General features: G+C 44.0%; 1 protein-coding gene across 2 annotated transcripts in view; it reads left to right on the top strand.

The window, feature by feature from the left end:
* Window positions 1-8317: 8317 nt before the first annotated feature.
* Window positions 8318-22089, top strand: part of CHSY3 (chondroitin sulfate synthase 3) — an 87297-nt gene continuing 73525 nt past the window's right edge. Inside the window, exons 1-3 of one of the 2 annotated variants that reach the window (XM_083403857.1) lie at window positions 8465-8832; window positions 9069-9477; window positions 15105-15388. In XM_083403857.1, the coding sequence (XP_083259983.1) occupies window positions 9201-9477; window positions 15105-15388 (561 nt within the window). In that variant the 5' untranslated portion in view covers window positions 8465-8832; window positions 9069-9200. Of the gene's footprint in view, window positions 9478-15104; window positions 15389-22089 lie in introns of both variants that reach the window. The other variant, XM_083403856.1, reaches the window with a different exon arrangement.

Genomic DNA, 22089 nt, shown 5'->3' with positions numbered 1-22089 from the left:
GCTGTAGGCAGAAGCTGAGAGATTTAATTTGATTTCTATGCCGCTTTTTATTAGAAGGAACCCCCAACTGGCTTACAAACTGTTATACACTAAGCTTGGATCCTAGAACAATAGGATCTTTTCCTGCAAGCCAATCAGTTGTTGCATTCTAGGATCCTTCCTAGAATGCAACAACTGATTGGCTTGCAGGAGACGACCAATCAGGCTCCAGGAGGAAGTTAATCAGCCTATTAGGCTGGTAGGATCGTAGAATGCAACAACTAATTTGCCTGCAGGAAAAGACCAATCAGAATCCAGGAGGGAAGCAGAATCAGCCAATCAGACGGGACTCATTGTGTATATAATGTGTATAAAAGCCTGAGGTTTGGGGGGCAATTCAATCACTGTTTTACAAGCTGCAATAAAAAGCATGAAATCGCTACAGGACTCTGAGTATATTTCACAAACAATAAATAGCAATAGCATAATCAGAGAAGGAGAGAGATGTTTGATTCCAAGGCTGTGACTATGGGAGAAGACCTTTTGGAGTGTCAATGCTGTGAGCCCCTCCATCTTAGGCATAGGTTATATATATATATGTAAATATATATATCATAAAGACACCACAGTCTCTCCTGTCCCTCATTCCAAGGAAACCAAACCCTGATAAGTGTCTGGAACCCCTGGAATCTTGCACTGCTTAGATACTGGGATGTAACAATATGTATGAAACCACAGGCTAAGAAATTACTCTCAATTACTAACCAAGACATATGTGGAAAGGTTGAAAGAGCTGGGTAAGTTTAGCCTGGAAAAAGGGAGATTGAGAGGAGATATGACAGCCATCTTCAAATATCTCAAGGGCTGCCTCATGGAAGATGGAGCAAGCTTGTTTTCTCCTGCTCTGGATGGTAGGACTCAAACCAATGGCTTCAAGTTACAAGAAAGGAGATTCCGACTAAACATCAGGAAGAACTTTCTGGCAGTAAGAGCTGTTCAGCAGTGGAACGGTCTCCCTCGGGAGGTTGTGGACTCTCCTTCCTTGGAGGTTTTTAAGCAGAGGTTGGGTGGCCATCTGCCATGGGTGCTTTAGCTGAGATTCCTTCATTGCAGGGGGTTGGACAAGATGATGCTTGGGGTCCCTTCTAACTCTACAATTCTAAGTAGGTGTGTCAGTGTCTTAAGCAGGGGTCATGCTTTTTGTGTGTACAGGTAAATGTACAGGTTGCCCCCCTTAATGGAACACTAAGCCCAAATCATGGACTAACCTAGGGGTCAGCATACTCTTTCAGCAGGGGGCCAGTCCACTGTCCCTCAGACCTTGTGGGGGGGCCAGACTATATTTTGAAAAGAAGAAGAAGAAAAAGAAGAAGAAGAAGAAGAAGAAGAAGAAGTGTGTCTTGCGAGCAGCAGGGGCTGGTGGCAGTGGCAGTGGATGGACGATGAGCAGCGAGTGAAAGGGCTCCAGAGAGGGCCTGCTTAAAATGGTGTCCACTTGTGCCCTCTGCTGGCACCAACAAAGTCTAGCTCCCTTCCTCCTCTAGGCAGGGCAGGGAGAAGCCAGGAGGAGGGAGGGAGGAATCACCGCTGGGTGAAGGAGAGGGAAAGAACGCACGTGCTGGTGATCCACACGGCGATACCCGGACCGTCCACGGGCTGGATCCAGAAGGCAATTGGGCCTGATTCAGCCCGAGGGCCTTAGTTTGCCTACCCATGGTCTTAAGCTTCCATTTCTTTCATCCCTAAAATAATGCCAGAGGGAGAGTAAATGTGGCACAGGCATGCAACATTCAGACTCAGGTGCATCTTATGCATCTTTTTTTTTAGTACAAGGTCCTCTTATAGGCTTTACTGCACACTGTTTGTACAGTTTCTGCTCAGTAATTTTAGTGCCTGTTGAGATGAAATTAGTACAGTTCTTTGCCCCCTACACATCCTGCTGTTGCCCTCCAGCCCTTTCCACAGTTTCATTTGACAGTTTCATTTTATAGGAAGCATAAAACAACCTAATAAATTCAATTGCCCAAATGCTGTCTCTTTCTCCTTGCTGCCCTGAAGTCTGTAGCACTATTAGCATTATCTGTTTGCTGTTTTGGAGACAGTCGTACTCGTCCAATACTTCTTTCTTCCTCTGCTCCCAATCCCCAGAGGTAGTATTGTTTCCCCACTCTCCCCTATGAAAGTATATCATCATCATCATCATCATCATCAAACCTTTATTGCCATCACATACAAACATTCAGAATAAATAAGCCAGTGTGATTTTGTCGCCATTTCAACAGTACAGTCATTTGCCAAAGGGAAGAAGAGGCGAGCAATCTATTTCATCTCTGTGGGTCTACAGCAAGGGCAGGATCCTGTAGCATACTTCGGCTGCAAAAAAATCAAATAGAGGAACTTAGCTACTCTCTTGGTGAGCTCTTGGTCTCTTCCCTGTAATAAGAAGCGTATAACCTCCGTCTCTGGTTTCCATATTGGGATACATAGTTGGTCTAAAAATTGTTGGCGGAGATCATCATACCTTTTACATTTATGGGCCATGTGAGCTAGAGTTTCCACCAGGTGGGCATCACATGGGCAGATCCTATCTCCCTCTGCCATACCCGCAAACCTACCCTAAAGGAGGTTAGAAGGATTAGAATTGAACCTAATCAGTGAAAAAGCCCTTCTTTTTTGTGGGTTAAACAAAAATTGTAAATAATTAAGGTTAAATTCCTGCTCCCAAGAGAGTGGAAAATAAAGAGGGGGACATGTTTTTTCCGCAGCTGAGATGAGTATATGCAAGCATTATTTATCTCCTGTCCCACCACAAAGGTGCCAGTGCAAGAGTAGCATTTACACACACACACACACACACACACACACACACACAGACCATTGTCACTGTAACATTGCACATGCCTGCAGTGTCTCTAAATGCCGTACTATGCTTTTTATTTTTGGTTGGCCAGCATGCTACAGGGCTGCAAGTACTTATGCCCTCTCCTTCTTTGCTCTGTGAAACCACACAGTGGTTGGGTTTCAAAACGGTGAGCGGCGAAGCCTCAAGCTGTTGGGAAGCCACAACTTCTCCCTAGAAGCTCTTTCCTCCAATTCCCTGGCATGTGTGGACTGGCTGATGTGTCTTCCTGACCCTTTCCCCGATGCCTGTGGTTACTCCATGGCTATACAGTGGTACCTCGGGTTAAGAACTTAATTCATTCTGGAGGTCCGTTCTTAACCTGAAATTGTTCTTAACCTGAGGTACCACTTCAGCTAATGGGGCCTCCTGCTGCTGCCACACCACCACTGCACGATTTCTGTTCTCATCCTGAAGCAACGTTCTTAACCCAAGGTACTATTTCTGGGTTAGCAGAGTCTGTAACCTGAAGCGTCTGTAACCTGGAGCGTCTGTAACCAGAGGTACCACTGTATTCAGAAACCCCCTGTTGCATGTCCCAGGACTGATCCTTGCTTTGAAAACAGGATCTGGTGCTGTCCCTTGGCCCAAATTAAAACGAAAGTAAACACTAGCAATTTACATACTCATAAGGCATATAACAGGGACGCGGGTGGCGCTGTGGGTTAAAGCCTCAGTGCCTAGGGCTTGCTGATCGAAAGGTCGGCGGTTCAAATCCCCGCGGCGGGGTGCGCTCCCGCTGTTCAGTCCCAGCGCCTGCCAACCTAGCAGTTCGAAAGCACCCCTGGGTGCAAGTAGATAAATAGGGACCGCTTACTAGCGGGAAGGTAAATGGCGTTTCCGTGTGTGGCTCTGGCTTGCCAGAGCAGCGATGTCACGCGGGCCACGTGACCCGGAAGTGTCTTCGGACAGCGCTGGCCCTTGGCCTCTTTGAGTGAGATGGGAGCACAACCCTAGAGTCTGTCAAGACTGGCCCGTACGGGCAGGGGTACCTTTACCTTTACCTTTACCTTTTAAGGCATATAATCATCACTACAGTCACAATCTGTTTCATAGTCAATCATTCCTTCTTCCCAGAGAAGCATTAGATTACCCTTCCATAAACAGAAACAAGGGATCTCTTTTCTCTTCTAGCTTCAATCCCAGGTAGAGCTGGTAAGGACTCAGAGAAATGTTGGAGGGTATGGGGTACATTTCTCATGTAGATCTGCGCAGAAGACAGCAGTGCGCACCATCTGTGCTCCCAAATACAGAGTTGCCATATATCAAGTGGTAAAAATCCAGCAACCACCCATAAAGTAGTTGAGCTTATTTTGGGCACTCACTCACCCCCTGGCCAGCCGCCAAGCCCAAGCTGCCCGCACCCTTGTCAAAACCTGAACCCGAAGCCCCAAAATCCCAAACATTTGCTATAAAAGGTAAAAATACCACCAGGTGGGCAGGTTGGCCCCAATTGGAGGACATGTCTGGGATTTCCGGAATGTATGGCAGCCCTAAATAACTCCCACAGCGCTGTCTTGTGCCTACTCAGGAGTAAGTGACACTGAGTTCAGTGGAAGTCATTCCCAAGTGCCATCAGCGGCCTCAATACCCAGATTCCCCCCCCCCTTTGCCATCAGGGAATGCGACAGCCTTCCCTCCTCCTTCTTTCAAATTGGTTTTAAAAGGTGATAAAGTTGCCATCTTTCAAAAAGTGAAAATCTGGACAGAAAAGTTGGGGGTTTTGGGGGGTGGGAGAGTTGTTGAGGTTTGTCTATTTTGATTAGCCAAAACAGTTCAGCTTTTTAAGTTTTGTCCAAAGTTGTTGAACTTTTTTTTTGGGGGGGGGGGATAAAGTTTTTTTTGGGGGGGGGATAAAGTTGTTGGGTTTCGTTTGTTGTTTTGTTGAGCACAACATAGAAATGAGGCAAGGGAAAGACTGTGGATGTATGGGTATAAAATTTACAGCATGCATATAAAAATGTTATGCAGATGGTATCTAACACCAAGTAGATTGGCAAAAATGTGTAGGTCAAAGTTGCATATGTGTTGGAAGTGAGAAGGGATGTGCAGGGGTCAGCAAACTTTTTCAGCAGGGGGCCGGTCGACTGTCCCTCAGACCGTGTGAGGGGCTGGACTATATTTTGGGAAGGAAAAAAATAATGAATGAATTATGCATTTTAAATAAAAGGACACATTCTACTCATGTAAAAACATGCTGATTCCCGGAACAACATGGGCTGGATCTAGAAGGCAATTGGGCTGGATCTGGCCCCTGGGTCTTAGTTCGCGTACCCATGGGATAGAAGGTACCTTTTTTCATATGTGGTAGTATTGTAATAAGGTTACAGCTTACTGGGCATTGGTATATAATGAATTGAAAAATATGTTTAAGATAACATTTATAAAAAACACACTAGAAGCTTTTCTTTTGGGAATTAGGGGATCAGAGTTACCTAAATGATACAGAAATTTATTTATGTATGCAACCAGTGCTGCAAGAATGACATTTGCCCCAAAATGGAAAGAAGTAGTCCTGACGGAAGAAGAATAGCTACAGAAATGAAAGGAATATGCAGAAATGGTGAAATTTAACTGAAGAATAAGAAATCAAGACAACCAACTTTTTATTAAGGGATGGAAATCATTTATTGAATATTTACAAACAAATCGTAAAACTCTTGTAAAAACTTGCAGTTTCTAAAACACATGAAATGGATGAGGAAAAGATTAAATAGAGTTAATTGGGATATACAGAAGAAGAGGGTAAATTCATGGAACTACTGAAACGTGGAGGGAAGTCGAGGTCTGATAGGTGAGAACTGTTTCAATGGTTTTGTTGAAAAGTTTATTTATTAAAAATAAAAATTACAAACTTACAAAAAAAAATGTGGCAACTTTTTCTTCTCGTAAATAAATTGGGCCTTTATAAGTTATTTTTAACCTGCCTTTGAGAGAAATTGCCAAAAATGGCACTGCCAACGTCGGATGCTGCATGTCCAGATTTTCCTGGACACTTAATGCCAATTCCGGCCCGGACACTGCTTTCGGGTGCGGCGTTTTGTATTTGTCCAGGAATTTCCAGACACATGACTACCCTAGCTCTCAGCTCTTTCTCTTTTCTACTTGGTTTGAGGGAGGAGGAGATGGAGATGGAGACCATTCCTCTTTCCCCTCTCAGCTTCTCTCCATTCTCTCCTCTCCCTGTTTGAAAGCGACACATTTTGTAAGAAAGGAAGGTGCAGATGAAGAAGGTGGTGGGTGGCGAGAAGGGATTTGTGAGACCATTTGTGAAGAAATGACGAGCTGCTGACGTACAAGAGGAATCCCGGACTCTGGGCGCAAAGAGTTACTGGAAGAAAAGCATTGCGGGGAGACTAATTCTGGGGTTGCTATATTTCAAAAAGTAAAAAGTAATTTTTTTTAAAGGAACACTCGGAAGTTGTTGAGCTTTTCTTAGGAAGGCCCAAAACTATTGAGCTTTGTGGTGTCCAAACTTTTTTCAAAGAGGACCAGATTTGATGAAGTGAAGGACCATGAGGGCCGACCAAAGGGCCGACCAAAGGATTGAAGTTGTTGAGCTTTTTTATGATTTTACCCCAGGAAATAAACTGCCACAGGGGCCGGATTAAAACTACCGCCCTGTCGGACTGGGCTCCAAAACGGACTTTGGACATGCCTGGTATAGACATGTCTAACATTTCAAACATTTGCCCAATTTCCGAAAAATAATCCAGGCCTGCCTATTTCTGGTTTATTTCTGGAATTAGCAGGTTTAACACAGGGAATGAGAGAGCGAGAAGAACTGGTATTTAAAGTTGGGTGGGGAAATGATACAGTGGTACCACTGGTTATGAACTTAATTCGTTCCGGAGGTCTGTTCTTAAGTTGAAACTGTTCTTATCCTGAGGTGTGCTTTCGCTAATGGGGTCTCCTGCTGCACGTGTGCCTCCAGCGTACGATTTCCGTTCGCATCCTGGGGCAAAGTATGCAACCAGGAGCACCTACTTCCAGGTTAGCAGAGTTAGTAACTAGAGGTATCACTGTATATGGAAAAACATAGCACACAGGTGAAAATGAGGGCAGAATGAGACAAAATCGACAGTGCAAGTGACATTTGTGGGTGTTGCAAGAGTGGAGAACTAATAAAGAGTGGCTATAGTTAAAATATGCAGGAATGAGAGTTAACTATAATAATAATAATAATAAAATTTATTTATACCCTGCCTCCCCAGCCAGGACCGGGCTCAGGGCAGCTAACATCAAAGTATGATATATTAAAAACATAAATTGAACAATTGATTAAAATACTGCTTAAAATCAAATTTGGAGCAGAATAAAATCAGATGGCAACCCACAGATTATAACTATAACTATAGGGACGCGGGTGGCGCTAAAGGGATGTTGGTGGTGCTGAGCCTAGGACTTGCTGATCAGAAGGTCGGCGGTTCGAATCCCCGTGACGGGATGAGCTCCCGTTGCTCAGACCCTGCTCCTGCCCACCTAGCAGTTCAAAAGCACGTCAAAGTGCAAATAGATAAATACAGTGGTGCCCTGCAAAACGAATGCCTCGCAAGACGGAAAACCCGCTAGACGAAAGGGTTTTCCGTTTTGGAGGTGCTTCGTAAAACGAATTTGCTATGGGCTTGCTTCACAAGACGAAAATGTCTTGCGATTCCTGGGGGTTTTTTTCCGCTCCCCACCCCCTTTTTCTAAGGCACTAAGCTGCTAATAGCCTTTTAGCAGCTAATCCGCTAATCCCTTAAGCCTTTAATAGCCGCTAATAGCCGCTAAACCGCTAATAGCGCTAATCCGCTAATGGGCTTGCTTCGCAAGACGAAAAAACCGCTAGACGAAGAGACTCACGGAACGGATTCTTTTCGTCTTGCGAGGCACCACTGTACCACTCTGGCGGGAAGGTAAACGGCGTTTCCGTGCGCTGCTCTGGTTCGCCAGAAGCGGCTTAGTCATGCTGGCCACATGACCTGGAAGCTGTACGCCGGCTCCCTCAGCCAATAAAGCAAGATGAGCGCCGCAACTCCAGAGTTGGTCACGACTGGACCTAATGGTCAGGGGTCCCTTTACCTTTCTAGGGGATGAAATGAACCTTGGAAGGAGGAGGGAAGAAACTGAATATAGAGAATATGATGGAAAATGTTTGTGGTGAGATGTAAAAATGGAAAACTCAATAGAAACTTTCTCTCTATATATAAAATAATAAAATGAAATATAATAATAATCCCGGACGTCACTTTCAGAGGCGAATTCCAGGACGGGTCCTGGAAAACACGGACGTATGGCAGGCCTTGGAATTCTGAGGGAAAGAAGCGATTCCCTTGCGGAGAGGCTGTTGCGGAGGAGTCTCGTGTAGCAGCAACCCCCCCCGCCCCCCCCACCGTGGGAGTGGCGCCGGCTGTAGCCGCTCCTTCCTGAGGGAGGCGCTCGGAATCCACGGCCGGCGGCGCAGAGCTAGGCGGCGCGAGCGGCGGTGGCGGCGCCGGCCTCCCTGCCCGGCTCCAGCAGCAGCAGCAACAGCAGCGGTCGCTCGCTCGCTCGCTGGCTGCTTCTTCTTCTTCTGCCGCCCTTGCGCGGAGGAGGCCGGGCCGTGGGAGGGGCCGCCGCCGCCCAGGTGCCGCCGCCGCCGCCGCCAGCGAAGCCCGACGTGTGCCTCCGCGGCGCCGGCGGCGGGAGAGAAGTTTTCGCTCGGAGCCGCCGCCGCCGCCTTCTCTGGCTCAGCTGCGCGCCGAGAAGCGGACTCTGTGGTGACGGCGGAGAGGCGGCGGCAGCAGCAGCAGCGGGACCCTCAGCTCGGGACGCCGCCACCCGCCTCCCCAGCGCCATGGCCGCGCGCTCCCGGCGCCCGTGGCTCAGCGTGGCGCTGGGGCTGGTGCTGGGCTTCACCGTCGCCTCGTGGCTAGTTGCGCCCAAAGTGGCCGAGCTGAGCGAGAGGAAAAGGCGAGGCGGCGGCGGCGGCGGTGGAGGAGGCGGCGGCGGCGTGAGTTCCGCCGGGGCGGGCGTCGTCGGCGGCCGCCTCTGCGCTTTCTACGGCCGCGCGGCTGCGCTGCCCGCGGATAAGAGGCAGCTGCACCCTGAGGCGGCTGAAGGGGAGAAGCAGAGGCGGGAACCGGAGAGCCAGCCCGCGCCCGCTTTCGCCGTGGCAGCCGCCGGAGAAGGAGACCCGTCGCCCCCGCCGCCGCCGCCGCCGCTGGAGGCGGAGGAGGAGGAGGAGGAAGAAGAGGAAGAAGGCGCCGGGCGCCACGGCAGCAGCAGCCACAACGGCAGCGGGGACTACGCGGGCGCGCCGGGCTGCGCGCCCCGCGGCCGCTTCCTCTACGTCGGGGTGATGACCGCGCAGAAGTACCTGGGCAGCCGCGCGCTGGCGGCGCAGCGGACGTGGGCCGCCTCCATCCCCGGCCGGGTGGAGTTCTTCTCCAGCCAAGGCTCGGTGCCTCCGGCCGCCTCGAGGGGGGAGCGGCCGCTGCCCGTGGTCGCCTTGCCCGGCGTGGACGACTCGTACCCGCCGCAGAAGAAGTCCTTCATGATGCTCAAGTACATGCACGACCACTACCTAGACGCCTACGAGTGGTTCATGCGCGCCGACGACGACGTCTACATCAAAGGTGAAAAGGGGAGGGATGGAGAGGGGCGCTCTAGTTCACAAAGTAAAAGCCAGGACACCCCAAAAGTTGTTGAGTTTTTTGGTTTTTTTTAGGAAGACCCGAAATTCATGAGCTTCTTTTTAAAGGAAACCCCCCAAAATTGTTGAGTTGTTTTTTTTTAAGACAAAACCCAAAAGTTGCTGAGTTTCCACCCAAAAATGATTTTTGATTGATTTGGAAACCCCCCACCCCCCAAGTCAATTCCGCCATTGAAATCTAGGTCATGTCTTTGAAAATCTAGACGTATGGCTGCCTCATATTTTTATGAACATGAAATTTATAATGCAAGTTGTATGTTCTTTGGAGCAAGTGTGAAGTAGATTTGTTGTTTGACCTGCTAAATGATGGTCAAGCTGTTTTCTGGGTGCAGTGTTAAAACATCTGAACGTATGACAGCCCTGTGGATAGATGGCGGGGCTGAAGGGCTGAGCCCCGGGACTTGCTACTGACGTTTCCGGGTTTTTAAGCTCTGAACAACCGTGTGAGGTATGGTGAAACAAGGCAGACCTGAGCATGGGCAGAGTGCATGGGTGCACCACTGAGAAAGTCTCGGTAAATGCCTGCACATATGAAACTGTAGACCACCAGGCCTTCTGGGCATGCTAGAGTGGAGACTCGATGCCATTCATTTTAGGAGTTGTTCTGGAGCGGCGTCTTAAACGTGTTCCGCAATCCTGAGCGTTAGGGCAGTGATGTTCCCCACTGATCTCAGTGCAAACATGAGTAGGATTGTGCTGCAGCCCATAGGTGCTGGTGCCTTGGGTGCCTGATCACCCACCAAATTCCCCATGAAGGGGTTGGGCAAATTTCAGTGCCAGGGCCATTCACACTGCATGGCAACCTACAAGTGATTAAGAGTAGCACCTATCCTATTCAGGCTCTTTCTCCAGTTGGCTTACCTTGCAGAGTTGTCAAAAAGGGACACACTGAGATGTATTTGTTTTTTTGCAAAGCTGAGTTTGTTGCATCAGGTTTCAACAAGTTGGTTAGAATCTCAGGTGCTTTGGGTAGCTTTCTGCTGCATCCTACCTGCAATAAATAACTTGGAAAGTTATGCCATTTAATGACCCCTTTTTAAAACAGAAGTGAGTGTGGCAGTGTGGCTGGCTTCCTAGATCTCTAGTGGTTTTGTTGAGCACACCTGCCTATGCAGGTCCCTGCCCCACCTTCCAAACTCCAGGACTTTGCTTAGACCTGTCAGTGTTTGTCAGAGTTTTAGGCTCTGTTTTTCCTCTGGCCGAGAGCCCATCTTGTGGAAGAATCTTAAGTCACCTGCAGTGTGGGATGAAAACAAACAAATTAAGTCTTCCCTCTGGCCTTAATTGATAGAAATACACACATTCACTTATTATTTCTACAAATTTGGAGTTTTACCTGCATTAACATATTATCAAGAGCAGTGATGTTCTCAGTAAATGTTCTGAAGTACTGTAGACACAGAAACTGTGACTTGCTTGAAAGCGTGATGGGAGACCTGTGGCAACAACCAGGAAGCTTCAGGACTATTTTGTTGTGTATTATTATTAGACTATTATAAAAGTTATACTGGTAGAAGGTGGGTGAGTTGGATTTCTTCCTAGCAGTATATGCAGTCTGATGTGGTATTTAATTGCATGAAAGCTTTTATGGTTTGCAGCTTGTTAAGGATTTGCAGGTTTGTGATGAGCTCCAGCAGAACAGCTGGAATCCAGTGCTTAAGTATAAAGACAAACCAGTTTATTGTCTCAGAAAGTTTTGCAAGGTGAAGCTGGAAGTGGACGGAGAAAGTTGCAGGATGCATATACATTGTTGTGACAGGCTAAAGGGAGGAGAAGTTAACAAAGCAAGAGGCTGAAAGTGCAAGGAATAATTTGTGCCAATAACTGGGTGTAAAACAAGATTATGATGCCTCATCCATACATAATCTATTCTCTTTTTTTAAATTTAGAAAGCATAGCCAATATTTTTGTACTCAGCCACATGTAAACATTTCTTTAATGTCATTAACAACAAATACTGGAATTATCCTTCAATTCTTTGCTTATTTTCAAGATCACTTGGCATGTTGTGCGAGTGATGTGTTGAGATCCTGGTGTCCGTAGCTCTGTGGGCAATGCAGAAAGGAGCATGTGTTTCAGAAGTAATGTGCTTGTCAGCATAATAATCAGTTTCCTCCATCCATAAGTAGTAAGGAGTGTTGATAACATTTCCTCTTAGAAATAAGATTGAAGCGTTTACTTCAGTCCCTGATGTGGTTTAAAAGTTCTTAGTTTCACTTAAGTAACTGTTTATGTGTTACAGAGGCAGCAAATGGTCAAAGTGTGATCATTCAGATGTTATCGGTTTCATATTTCTGCATTGCACTGGTTACCAGTGTTGTTCTTTAGTTGGAACTTTAGTTACAAGGCAAAAGGAACTGAGCGGTCTCAAGACTTTTCAAGGAATATCAATATTAGTTATGGAACCAAGGCATCCTTTTGCTCAACTATGCCCCTTAGTGATCTCTGTGACCAACTGGGAATATAGCCTTCTAGGAACACAATCACAGTTCAATATGTCTTGGGCTGCAACCCTAGACTCATTTACTGGTAGTAAAGCACATAGAACCTAGTGGAACTTACATTTGAGTTAATCGTGAGATAACAAAAAGGTGCTGGAACCTGTCAAATGTTGTCCAAACATAATTGTTCTCTGGCCTCTCCAGTAAAAATAAATAATCCTCCCTGAGCCCCCGCGTCAGGGAAAAAGGGCAGGAGATAAACAAACAATCTAGTTTACATGGTGTGAAATAAAATGCTAGGGAGATGTTAATTTAGGGTTGATAGGAATTCAACATTGTTGTTTTTTTAGTATGCTACAGTTGAATTTCTTGCATCACTCAGCTTTGCAACCTAAGGGTGGCAGTCCATCCTCATCTTACCCTTTGTAAGTATACAGGTAGCATTACATGTTGGTTATCCACCGTTGTCCTTTTTAACTTAGGAACTGGAATGCATATGCTTCGGTTCTTTAATGACTTTAAATATATTCCCCCCCCCCCCAGTTTTAAAATGTAAGGAAGATAAAAGTTAAAAAATGTAAAGTATATCTTACGTTGTTGCTTAATTCAGTGCAGTTTTGTTGTTGTTCACCATCTTTCCCCCTCTTCAGCTCTTAATAGAGATAGGCAACTTGTCACATTCCTGGTCTGGGTTTGCAGCAGGGCATTGTGGAAAACCTCTATAAGGCTTCATCAGGACAGAATCTGCATGCACATTGTGCACATTGCTGATGTACTTCCAGGTGCACATCTCTACGTGCATTAGGATGCTTACCTGAGCCCCACTGAAGTGGATGGATGTGTCGCTTGTTGCAAATGGGGATGCACGTCCTTTGACCACAGCTGGCTTTGGGCTACTGACAGTATATATGTTTTATTGTAAATCCAGGGAGTATGTTGCTTGAGTGGAGAAATTTTAAAGCAGTGCTCAAGGTATTGCAGTACTTCCTTAAGAAACTCAAGTCCATTGATTTCATTGGGTATGTTCTGAGTATGGCTAAGGTTGGATGTCACACGCTGTTATTATGTAGCAAATAATGGTCAATATTACCAGTGATGTTAAGAGACTGTGAAAATTGGTAATGAAGTGGATCAATCTGAGTTACACTGCAAAAAGAATAAAAATCATTTAATGTGTGCATTGTGATAATCTCTCTCTCTCTCTATATATATAAACAAACAAACAAACAAACTGTGTGTCCTTATATGAAATGGCCTTTCTTTCAAGTGTCAGTTTTCAAGTTAACATATTCAGCCATGGAAGTGCAGGGGAACATGTACTTATTGATGGTTCAAATTGCTCTCTACACCAGGGCTAAACTTTTAAAAAATGTTAATAAACTCAGCCAGATGGGCGGGGTATAAATAATAAATTATTATTATTATTATTATTATTATTATTATTATTATTACTTTGATACATAACATTGGACTCTGCAGCTGCTTTTGAAATTTGCCAGGTGCTAGGCACATATTGCACCTGGCTATCAGTCAATTGTGACCAAGTGAAGATGTCCGGGCGCCAGAATGATGCCTGACGTCTCCACCATCTGGAGATACATGCCTGGAGATCCTTGGATCTTGACTGTTTTCACACACTAGCAACACATCCTGTAGAATTCTGCCCATGATATTTGATCTGCACAATCAGGAACCAGTTTCAGGAACCAAAAGGTTGTATTGAAAAATAGACTTTTGAGGCATCTTGCCTAAAAATGGCAACCAGGCATTCCGTTTTGGCAACTGTGACCCTGGGTTAAGGAGCCACTTGGCGCCTAGCCTATATACAGTATCTGAGTTTATAACACTGCTCTGCAACAATGACGTTGCGGTAGCCTGCAACAGAATCAAAAGAGGAATGGAGGAAGCTGCCTAATACTGAGTCAAACCATCTAACTCAGTGCTGCCTGCACGGACTTGCATTGGCTCTTCAAGATTTCAGGCAGAAAGTCAAACCCAGTCCTATCTGGAGATGCCAGGCATTGAACCGGAGACATTCTGTATGTAAAGCAAATACACTGCTACATTTCATAGCCCTTCCCCTTTGAAAGGTTTTTATAAAGTTCATTTATCCATATAACTCTTGCCCTCTATTTTAAATTTAATTTGCACTTCAGTATATTCCATTAGAATTAAATTCCATTGATTTTAGTGGGATTTACTTTAAGGAAAGTATATCGATATAGTCCCTTGTTTTAACTTTCAGTATTTTTCACTGTCATAAACAGATCTCATCCTTGCAAATACACATCTATGTCGGTAATTTTATTATTATTATTTTTTTAAAAGGTGCATGCTCCAACTTTGCTTGCTTGGGCTCTTCCTCTACTTTTTTCATATTATTTTTGTGGCAATGTTGTAGTTACTTACCTCCCTTTATTAACTTTGGATCTAGTTGGACGAATGGATCACCGAACTATTTTAAGTTTAGGTATGCTTTTCTTCCACCCAGGTGCTTGGATGTTCCTTGAATGCCCAGAAACTCAACAGTGTGTATATGGTGGTAACAGTCACAGAGAAAGGGAAAATGGGTACAGTTGCATCAGTAACCAAGTGGGGAGAAAGTGGCTGGCGGAGATTGGTGTATTTTAAGCTTGCCACTTAACTCTTGAATCTGGGAATTAGTTTATATCCACAGAACTCAGAGTTCTGCTTGTATAATGGGGCTTTCCATTCCCTTTATCCCACTGCAGATCCTGAAAAGGTTGGTCATGAAGTTTGAAATCCAGTGTAGGAGGATGCAACTGGGGGTGATGGAGGTAGGAAATGGTAGGAATCTGATTTCCCCTTGTGTAAGCAGAAGTGTCTTTTACTGGTTCTAGGGACTAAGCCACTGTCCTAAATAAACATTGGCTTAATATGACAGGCAGTCATGGCCCCCAGTAGCATGTAGAAAGTTTTTCAAAGTCCTACCATCCTTGTCTTCCTCTTTCCTTGGTATGCTTTCATTTCGTTGAAGCGGAAGAGAGGTAATTGCTGTGTTAGAGCAAGTGATTATAGTTGTAATGTTGAAAGACAGAATCTCTTGGTTGTGTGGCATAAACAATATTTCCTCTCCTTTTTCTTACAGGGGAAAAATTGGAAGAGTTCCTTCGGTCACTGAACAGCAGTAAACCTCTCTATTTGGGCCAGACAGGACTGGGGAATATTGAAGAACTTGGAAAACTGGGCCTTGAGCCAGGAGAGAATTTCTGCATGGGAGGACCTGGGATGATCTTCAGCCGCGAAGTTCTTAGGAGGATGGTGCCACATATAGGTGAATGCCTTCGAGAAATGTACACTACTCACGAGGATGTGGAAGTGGGCCGATGTGTTCGCCGGTTTGGTGGAACTCAGTGTGTCTGGTCGTATGAGGTAAGGAAGAGTGGATTAGTAATGGTGGTTTTTGAAGTTAAACGTCTTCCAATATACATAGAAGTGTAAAGCTGTCATCACACAGTCCTGATTGGAGGATATGTCCGCACACTGGAGGATTTGTAGTGCCCCATCACAATCCTGGATTTGCATGAAGTCAGGTTGGGGGGTGGGGGAGCAAAAGAGAAGGCAGGTTTTAAAATGGCGGTTGAATAAAGGAAACAGGGGGGGGGAGTGGTTTTTTAAAACAATGGCAGAGGTGAGAGCTGAGTGAACAGGATGGGTTGGGAGAAGTGGCCATTTAAAGCATAACTGCTTTGCCTCAAGCTCATTTCCTGCCCCTCCCCCCCTGCTATATAGGTCCAATCTCTGATGACACCGATCAACCCACTAGGATGAGGGGAGCCAATTTAGGGGTGTGACGAAACTACTATATGTCTGCTTAATATGCACGGAACAGAAAAACTCTGTTTTCTACATCCATAGCCCACCCTAAAAAAACAGCTGTGAAAATCTGTACCAAGCTTGAAGCCCTATGCACATCTGATATATGTTTTGTCAAAATTAAATGAAAACATCTTAGTGAGTGTGGTCAGGATCAAGTTATTAATCCCCATAACTTTTCAGCAAGGCGACATGCCTAGATTCTGCGTAACATCAATGGATGACATAAACAGTCATAACTTTTATTATGCATATGATCCATGTTTTTGTGCTGGTGGTTTAGTATTATAATATGCTTGCCCCAGTGTCACTATCTCATTAAGTAGTGAAAAAAATCAATTTAAATAGGCCAATGAAAGAGGTTATGTGCCATGAAAAACAAAACGCAGAAGAGCAATTGGATTTGTGCATTATACAGCAAATTTCAGCTAAGGGTACCCTGTTCTTTTGATTGAATGTATTTTTAAGTAAAGCCTATGACTTCTAAACATCTATGTTCTATAAATATATTAAAACCAGTATGATATATTAAAATGTAATATGTAAAATATCAGCTTTATAATTATTTCAATGAAACTCCTTAATTGAGTTGTGACCTTTGGGAGGAAAATTCTAATTTCAGGAGTTTTTCGGGGCATTATTCAAGGATCTGTTTTGAGCTTTGGAAAGTAAGATGATGTGCTCTTTCTTTATCCAAAACATGTACTTGTGAGTTCATTTTCATTATTTCAGGCTGCAGTTCTAAGCACAACCACCTTGGAGTAAATCTCACTGAATATAGTGGGGTTAACCTGAGTAAATACGTATTTGTTGTTTAGTCGTTTAGTCATGTCCGACTCTTCATGACCCCATGGACCAGAGCACGCCAGGCACTCCTGTCTTCTGCATTCTGGAGTTTGTTCAGACCCATGTTAGTAGCTAACATGTTAGTTAGCTACTAATTCATGTTAGTAGCTAACATGTTAGTTAGCTACTAATTCATGTTAGTAGCTAAACCTAAATATGTATCGGTTTGCATAATGTGTTGGTTTTTAAAGTGAGAATGTGACTGTTTTTGGTTGGTTGGCTGTACATTTACATTTTCAGTGTGCAAATGCTGAAGTACTTACATTGTCTTTAGTGGGCCTTTGCTGAAAGTAATTTAAAGTGAGTGCAGATTATTTGCCGACCTTAAAAATAAATCCTTTGAGAAGAATCTCTACTGGCATTTTAGATATATTCTTTTTCATTTCATGTTGACTATCAGCACACGGTTTCTCTAGATCCCCTGGGATTAATGGTGTAATGCTAAATTAAGTACAGGATTTCAGTATATTTGCGGGAGCATACGTATTAATGGTACATAGTTCAGGGGAAGACCCGAAAAGACTTAAAACATTGGGACTATTGGGATGGCCATTTAACCTTGGGTCGTATATGGAAATTTCTGAACACACTGCAACTCTGTGATGGAGGATCTTTGAATCAAATTCCTGGAATATGCCACAAACAAGACTGATACTCACTGTCAAACATTTCTAGCTTGAAAATGTGACTGTCAGGCAGAGTGGGAATATTCCTTGTAAGTGCCTTGCTCTTTTGTGTTGGTACGTAATTTCTTCACAGCCACTGCTTCAGTTACATTTTTCTTTGCAATCAGAACCTTGTTTTCCTAGGTGATGCCTGTCAGATTTTGCCTGGTAATGATGTCAGTGAGAACAAACCAAGCTAGTTCAGAGTGACGACAACTTTGTTATCATCTCTTGTCTCGTACTTAGTTTGCAGCCTTAGGAAAATAGTTCGTCTATCTAATCCAGCATTCTGGTTGCAGCTGCTTTCTGTGTGGCAGAGAATATGGGCAATCGTGGCCCCATGTTTGCCTTAATGTTGTTCAAGGTAGAAAGATGAGGAATGTGTCATTTGTGACTTGGCTCACTTTTGGAGATATATGCTTGAACAGCAAATTCCAACAAAAGAAACTGCCCTGGGTTGTCTGTTTAAGAGTGGAGAAGCAGTGTGTTTGTTTTTTTGGGGGAAGATAGGGTTTCAAAATCAGTTTGGTTTGGTTTGGTATTTAACAAACCATAGTTGCAGCATAGATCTCCCTCCAGAAACTGCTGCTTTGGCATATAGAGTAGAGTGAATTCATGAACCTGATTTGTTTTTATTTTTCTCTGCAAAGGTAATTAAAAATCCTGTTTAGGGAAAGGTTAGCTCAGTAAATACCAGGTTAATGAAATCGGTTCATTTTGACTTTCCATTGACAAGTTGCTGTTACTTATTTCCTGCATCCGTTTTCAGATATGCAGCATGACCACAAATATACTATACTGTACTAGTACCATCAGATTTCGAGTCCTTATAGTAAAATACATAATTATGGGATGGTTTGAACATCTTGCTAAACTGTAGTTTTATAAACATGCTGCAACAAGGCTTACAAATTCCCTCATGCATGGTTGCAAGGAGTTATGAAACTTTTGCTTCCCTTTTAGATTAACTGTAGCTGGATGTGACATTTGAACCTGCACAAACTGTGGTTAGTCGTAACTGTGGCTTACTGAAATTAACTAACTTCAAACTGTTTTTTTTTATTAAGCTACTTTGTTTCAACATGCTATAGTTTAGACTCTCCAGTTCAGGATTTGATGACATTTGAGGAACGGCTAAGGGAGCTGGGCATGTTTAGCCTGGAAAAGAGGAGGTTAAGGGGTGATATGATAGCCATGTTCAAATATATAAAAAGATGTCACATAGTGGAGGGATAAAGGTTGTTTTCTGCTGCTCCAGAGAAGCGGACACGGAGCAATGGATCCAAACTACAAGAAAGAAGATTCCACCTAAACATTAGGAAGAACTTCCTGATAGTAAGAGCTGTTTGACAGTGGAATTTGCTGCCAAGGAGTGTGGTGGAGTCTCCTTCTTTGGAGGTCTTTAAGCAGAGGCTTGACAACCACATGTCAGGAGTGCTCTGATGGTGTTTCCTGCTTGGCAGGGGGCTGGACTCGATGGCCCTTGTGGTCTATTCCAACTCTATGATTCTAAGGGCTAAAGTGTTTATTTTATGCTGTCAATCACTGTAGCACTCCTCTCCCCTAATGTTGGCAGTATAGGGATTTTTGCAAATTAATAAAAATAAATAGGTCTGGCACTACACCCTGCAGATTGTTGCAGAGCACTGCCCCATAAACAGGGTTTTTCTATAGTTGCCCCCTCTGCAATTTGCAAGGTGCTTTCAGTTATCTGTCTTGGCCGCCTCATAAACATCCAGAGGCTTGACAACCATATGTCAGGAGTGCTCTGATGGTGTTTCCTGCTTGGCAGGGGGTTGGACTCAATGGCCCTTGTGGTCTCTTCCAACTCTATGATTCTATGATTCTGTGATTCTATGACATCTGATCCAAAGTTGGTCTAGGATGAAAATGGAAGCTTCCAATCTCCTTCCAGACACCCTGGAATAGGAGAGATGAGCATGTGAGCCCGTCTTGCTGCTGTTTGTTCACATAATGCAAATCTATTGTTTAAAGCTCTGTCTCATTGTGGCCATACTGGGGAAAAAATGCAAATATAGAAGCTTAAGTAACTTGCAATATCGCTTGTGAAGCTTCCTGACCCCCCCCCCCATATGTATTATTTCTCTAATAGTTTTTGTATTTCTTAAATATATTTTAATTATTTTTCATTGATGTATTGGCTTTTCCAGCTGGCTTTCATTGGTATTTGGGTTAAGATAAATTAGTTACAGAACGTAATAGCTTAATATCTTGCACTATTAGGCAAACTGATGCTTATTTGCTGAATGTGTTGGCCTAGTGAGCTAGTAAAACTGCTAATGAACAAGAACCCATTTTTATGCCTATAACCTAGTTACACAGCAATAGCCTAACTGCAACATAGAGCCAAATATTGCTCTGGGGCTTGTGGACATCACTTGTACGTGCTAATATTATCTTAAAACAACAATTTGGCATTCCTTTGTTCTGTCATTATACTCTAAGGAGCGAAGAGAGTACGTAAACAGAAGGAAAGGACTGAGGGAAGGTGGGTGGTTCTTGTGTCCTGGAAATTGGCATTGATTCTGCTTTGGAGTGAGTTTTGCTCTCCCAGAAAGAACAAGTATGCCATTTGATGGTACACAGGCTTTGGTAACCTACTACTATATTACTGTAATGCATTATATGTGTGGTTACCCTTCAAGACAATCTAGAACAGGGGTAGGCAACCTAAGGCCCATGGGCCACAAGTGGCCCACGGGGCTTGTTTAACCGGCCAACGAGCCACCCCCGAGTTGCCTACGCGGCGAGTCCCCGCGCACAGCGCTAAACCAGCACAGTGCGGCGTGGGGACTCACTTCTGCGGTGCCGGAAATCGCATCTGCGCAGACGCCGGAAATCGTGGGTGCAATCTGGCCCATGGAGGGAGCTCTGCTAGAGTGAAATGGCCCAGGCGAGGTAAACCTTGCCGATCCCTGATCTAGAAGCTTCATTAGTACAGAACCCAGTTGCAATAATTTTCATGGGGGTAGAAAGAGTTGTTCCGTAATTTTTTGAAAAATCTACATTGATATAATCTACCCACTTTCAAGCCCAATTTAAGATCCTTGTGCTGGTCTTTTAAAGCCTTAAATGATTTAGGACCAAGATACTCTAGGAGAGCCTTTCCCCATCTTTTAGTATCCTGCTTTAGCCAAGGGTATGTTGTGGTTTAACGTAAAGGTAAAGGAGCCCTGGTCAGTTAACTTGCGGTTGCTCTGTCCAGCTTCTGCCAGCCTAGCAGTTCGAAAGCATACTAGTGCAAGTAGTAAACAGGTACTGCTGCAGCGGGAATGTAAACGATGTTTACTCATCACGCTGTCCTGTTGCTCCAGAAGTGGTTTAGTCATGCTGGCCAAATGACCCAGAAAGCTGTCTGCGGACAAACATCGGCTCCCTCAGCCTGAAGTGAGAGGAACTCAACACCCCATAGTCACCTTTCAATGGACTTAATGGTCCAGGGGTCCTTTACCTTTTTCCTTTTCCTATGTTGTGGTTTCACTAAGGCAAGGTTTTTTTGGTTTGGTTTGTTTTTTAAATGGAATGCTTTTCCTAAGAAGACATGTGTGGCATCATCATTTGTAGTCAAATAAACATTTAAGAATTATTTAAATACAACAACATTTAGCATAATTTGGACTGGGGATGTGGAACATCAGTTCTACTGCTTTCAAAACATTTCACATTTCAGGCCAAATCTTGATTTTGTTATTAAGTGTGTCCCTTTACAATATCACAATTTGAAACCACACTGAGGTGAGTGTTTTCACTATGGTTTGAATACAAACATTAACCATAGTTTGCCTGCTCATACAATCATAAAAGGAGGAGGGAACTTGCATGAGGAAAGAGCAAAGACTCAGCCTTCAGGTTACAGCAGTGAAAAATGTGATCCTTCTTTTAATTACTCATTTGTTTTTAGGAATAAAACATTTGTCAGAAATATTGAATGATTAATTACACTGTCAATAGCATTTTAATTTTATGTGCCAAGGAGATTTAAACTCACTTCTGTTGGACAAAATGGCAATGGCAGCTGCCAGTGCTTATAGCTTAAAACTGGTAACCTGAGCAAATGTTTCAGATATGCTTCCCCATCAAGAGGTGTTATAAGGTGATTTGCAGAATCCAGCTATTTTCCGAAAAGAACCTAGCAGTTTTTCATTATAAAGCAGAGGGCCTCTTTGCTTTGAGAAACTTGCGGCTTAGATAACTATTGGATCGTCTCCCTATTTTATAAAATGGGACATCTTTTAAGAGTTGTCATAATTCAATAAGGTGTTTAATTTAAAAGGTTAAAGGAGGACACACATAGGAGCAATACTGCAAAAATAATTGTATAAGAATAGATCTGTGTTCTTTCATTTCAAGCCTGAGGTGCAGTGCTAGCAGTCTAAAATAATTTTGACCTGTTGGTAGCTTCAGATTAGTCCTGGAGCATAGATAGGATTTTAGAAACTCTTCAGTATAATCTCCCCCCCCCCCATTAGAGGTAAAGAAGACTGTGATTGTATATGTTGGCTTTTCCATTTGTAAGAGTGTTTTCTTCCTGGATTTAGGGACTTGCTCATCCCCCCCCCCCTTTTATATAGAAAGATACATTCTGATTCCTGCTTTCTAAAATAAAAACAGGTAGGATTTATCTAATTGCAGGAGGTTGGAACTGTGGAATGAATGGAAAGATTTTCTTTGTGATCAGATGGAGTGACTAGCACAGTAAACGTGACACAAAGTACTTTATTAGTA

The sequence above is a fragment of the Podarcis tiliguerta genome, assembly GCF_965153285.1.
Source record: "Podarcis tiliguerta genome assembly, chromosome: 11".
Taxonomy (NCBI): Eukaryota; Metazoa; Chordata; class Lepidosauria; order Squamata; family Lacertidae; genus Podarcis; species Podarcis tiliguerta.
This window is presented reverse-complemented; position numbering and strand designations above follow the sequence as displayed.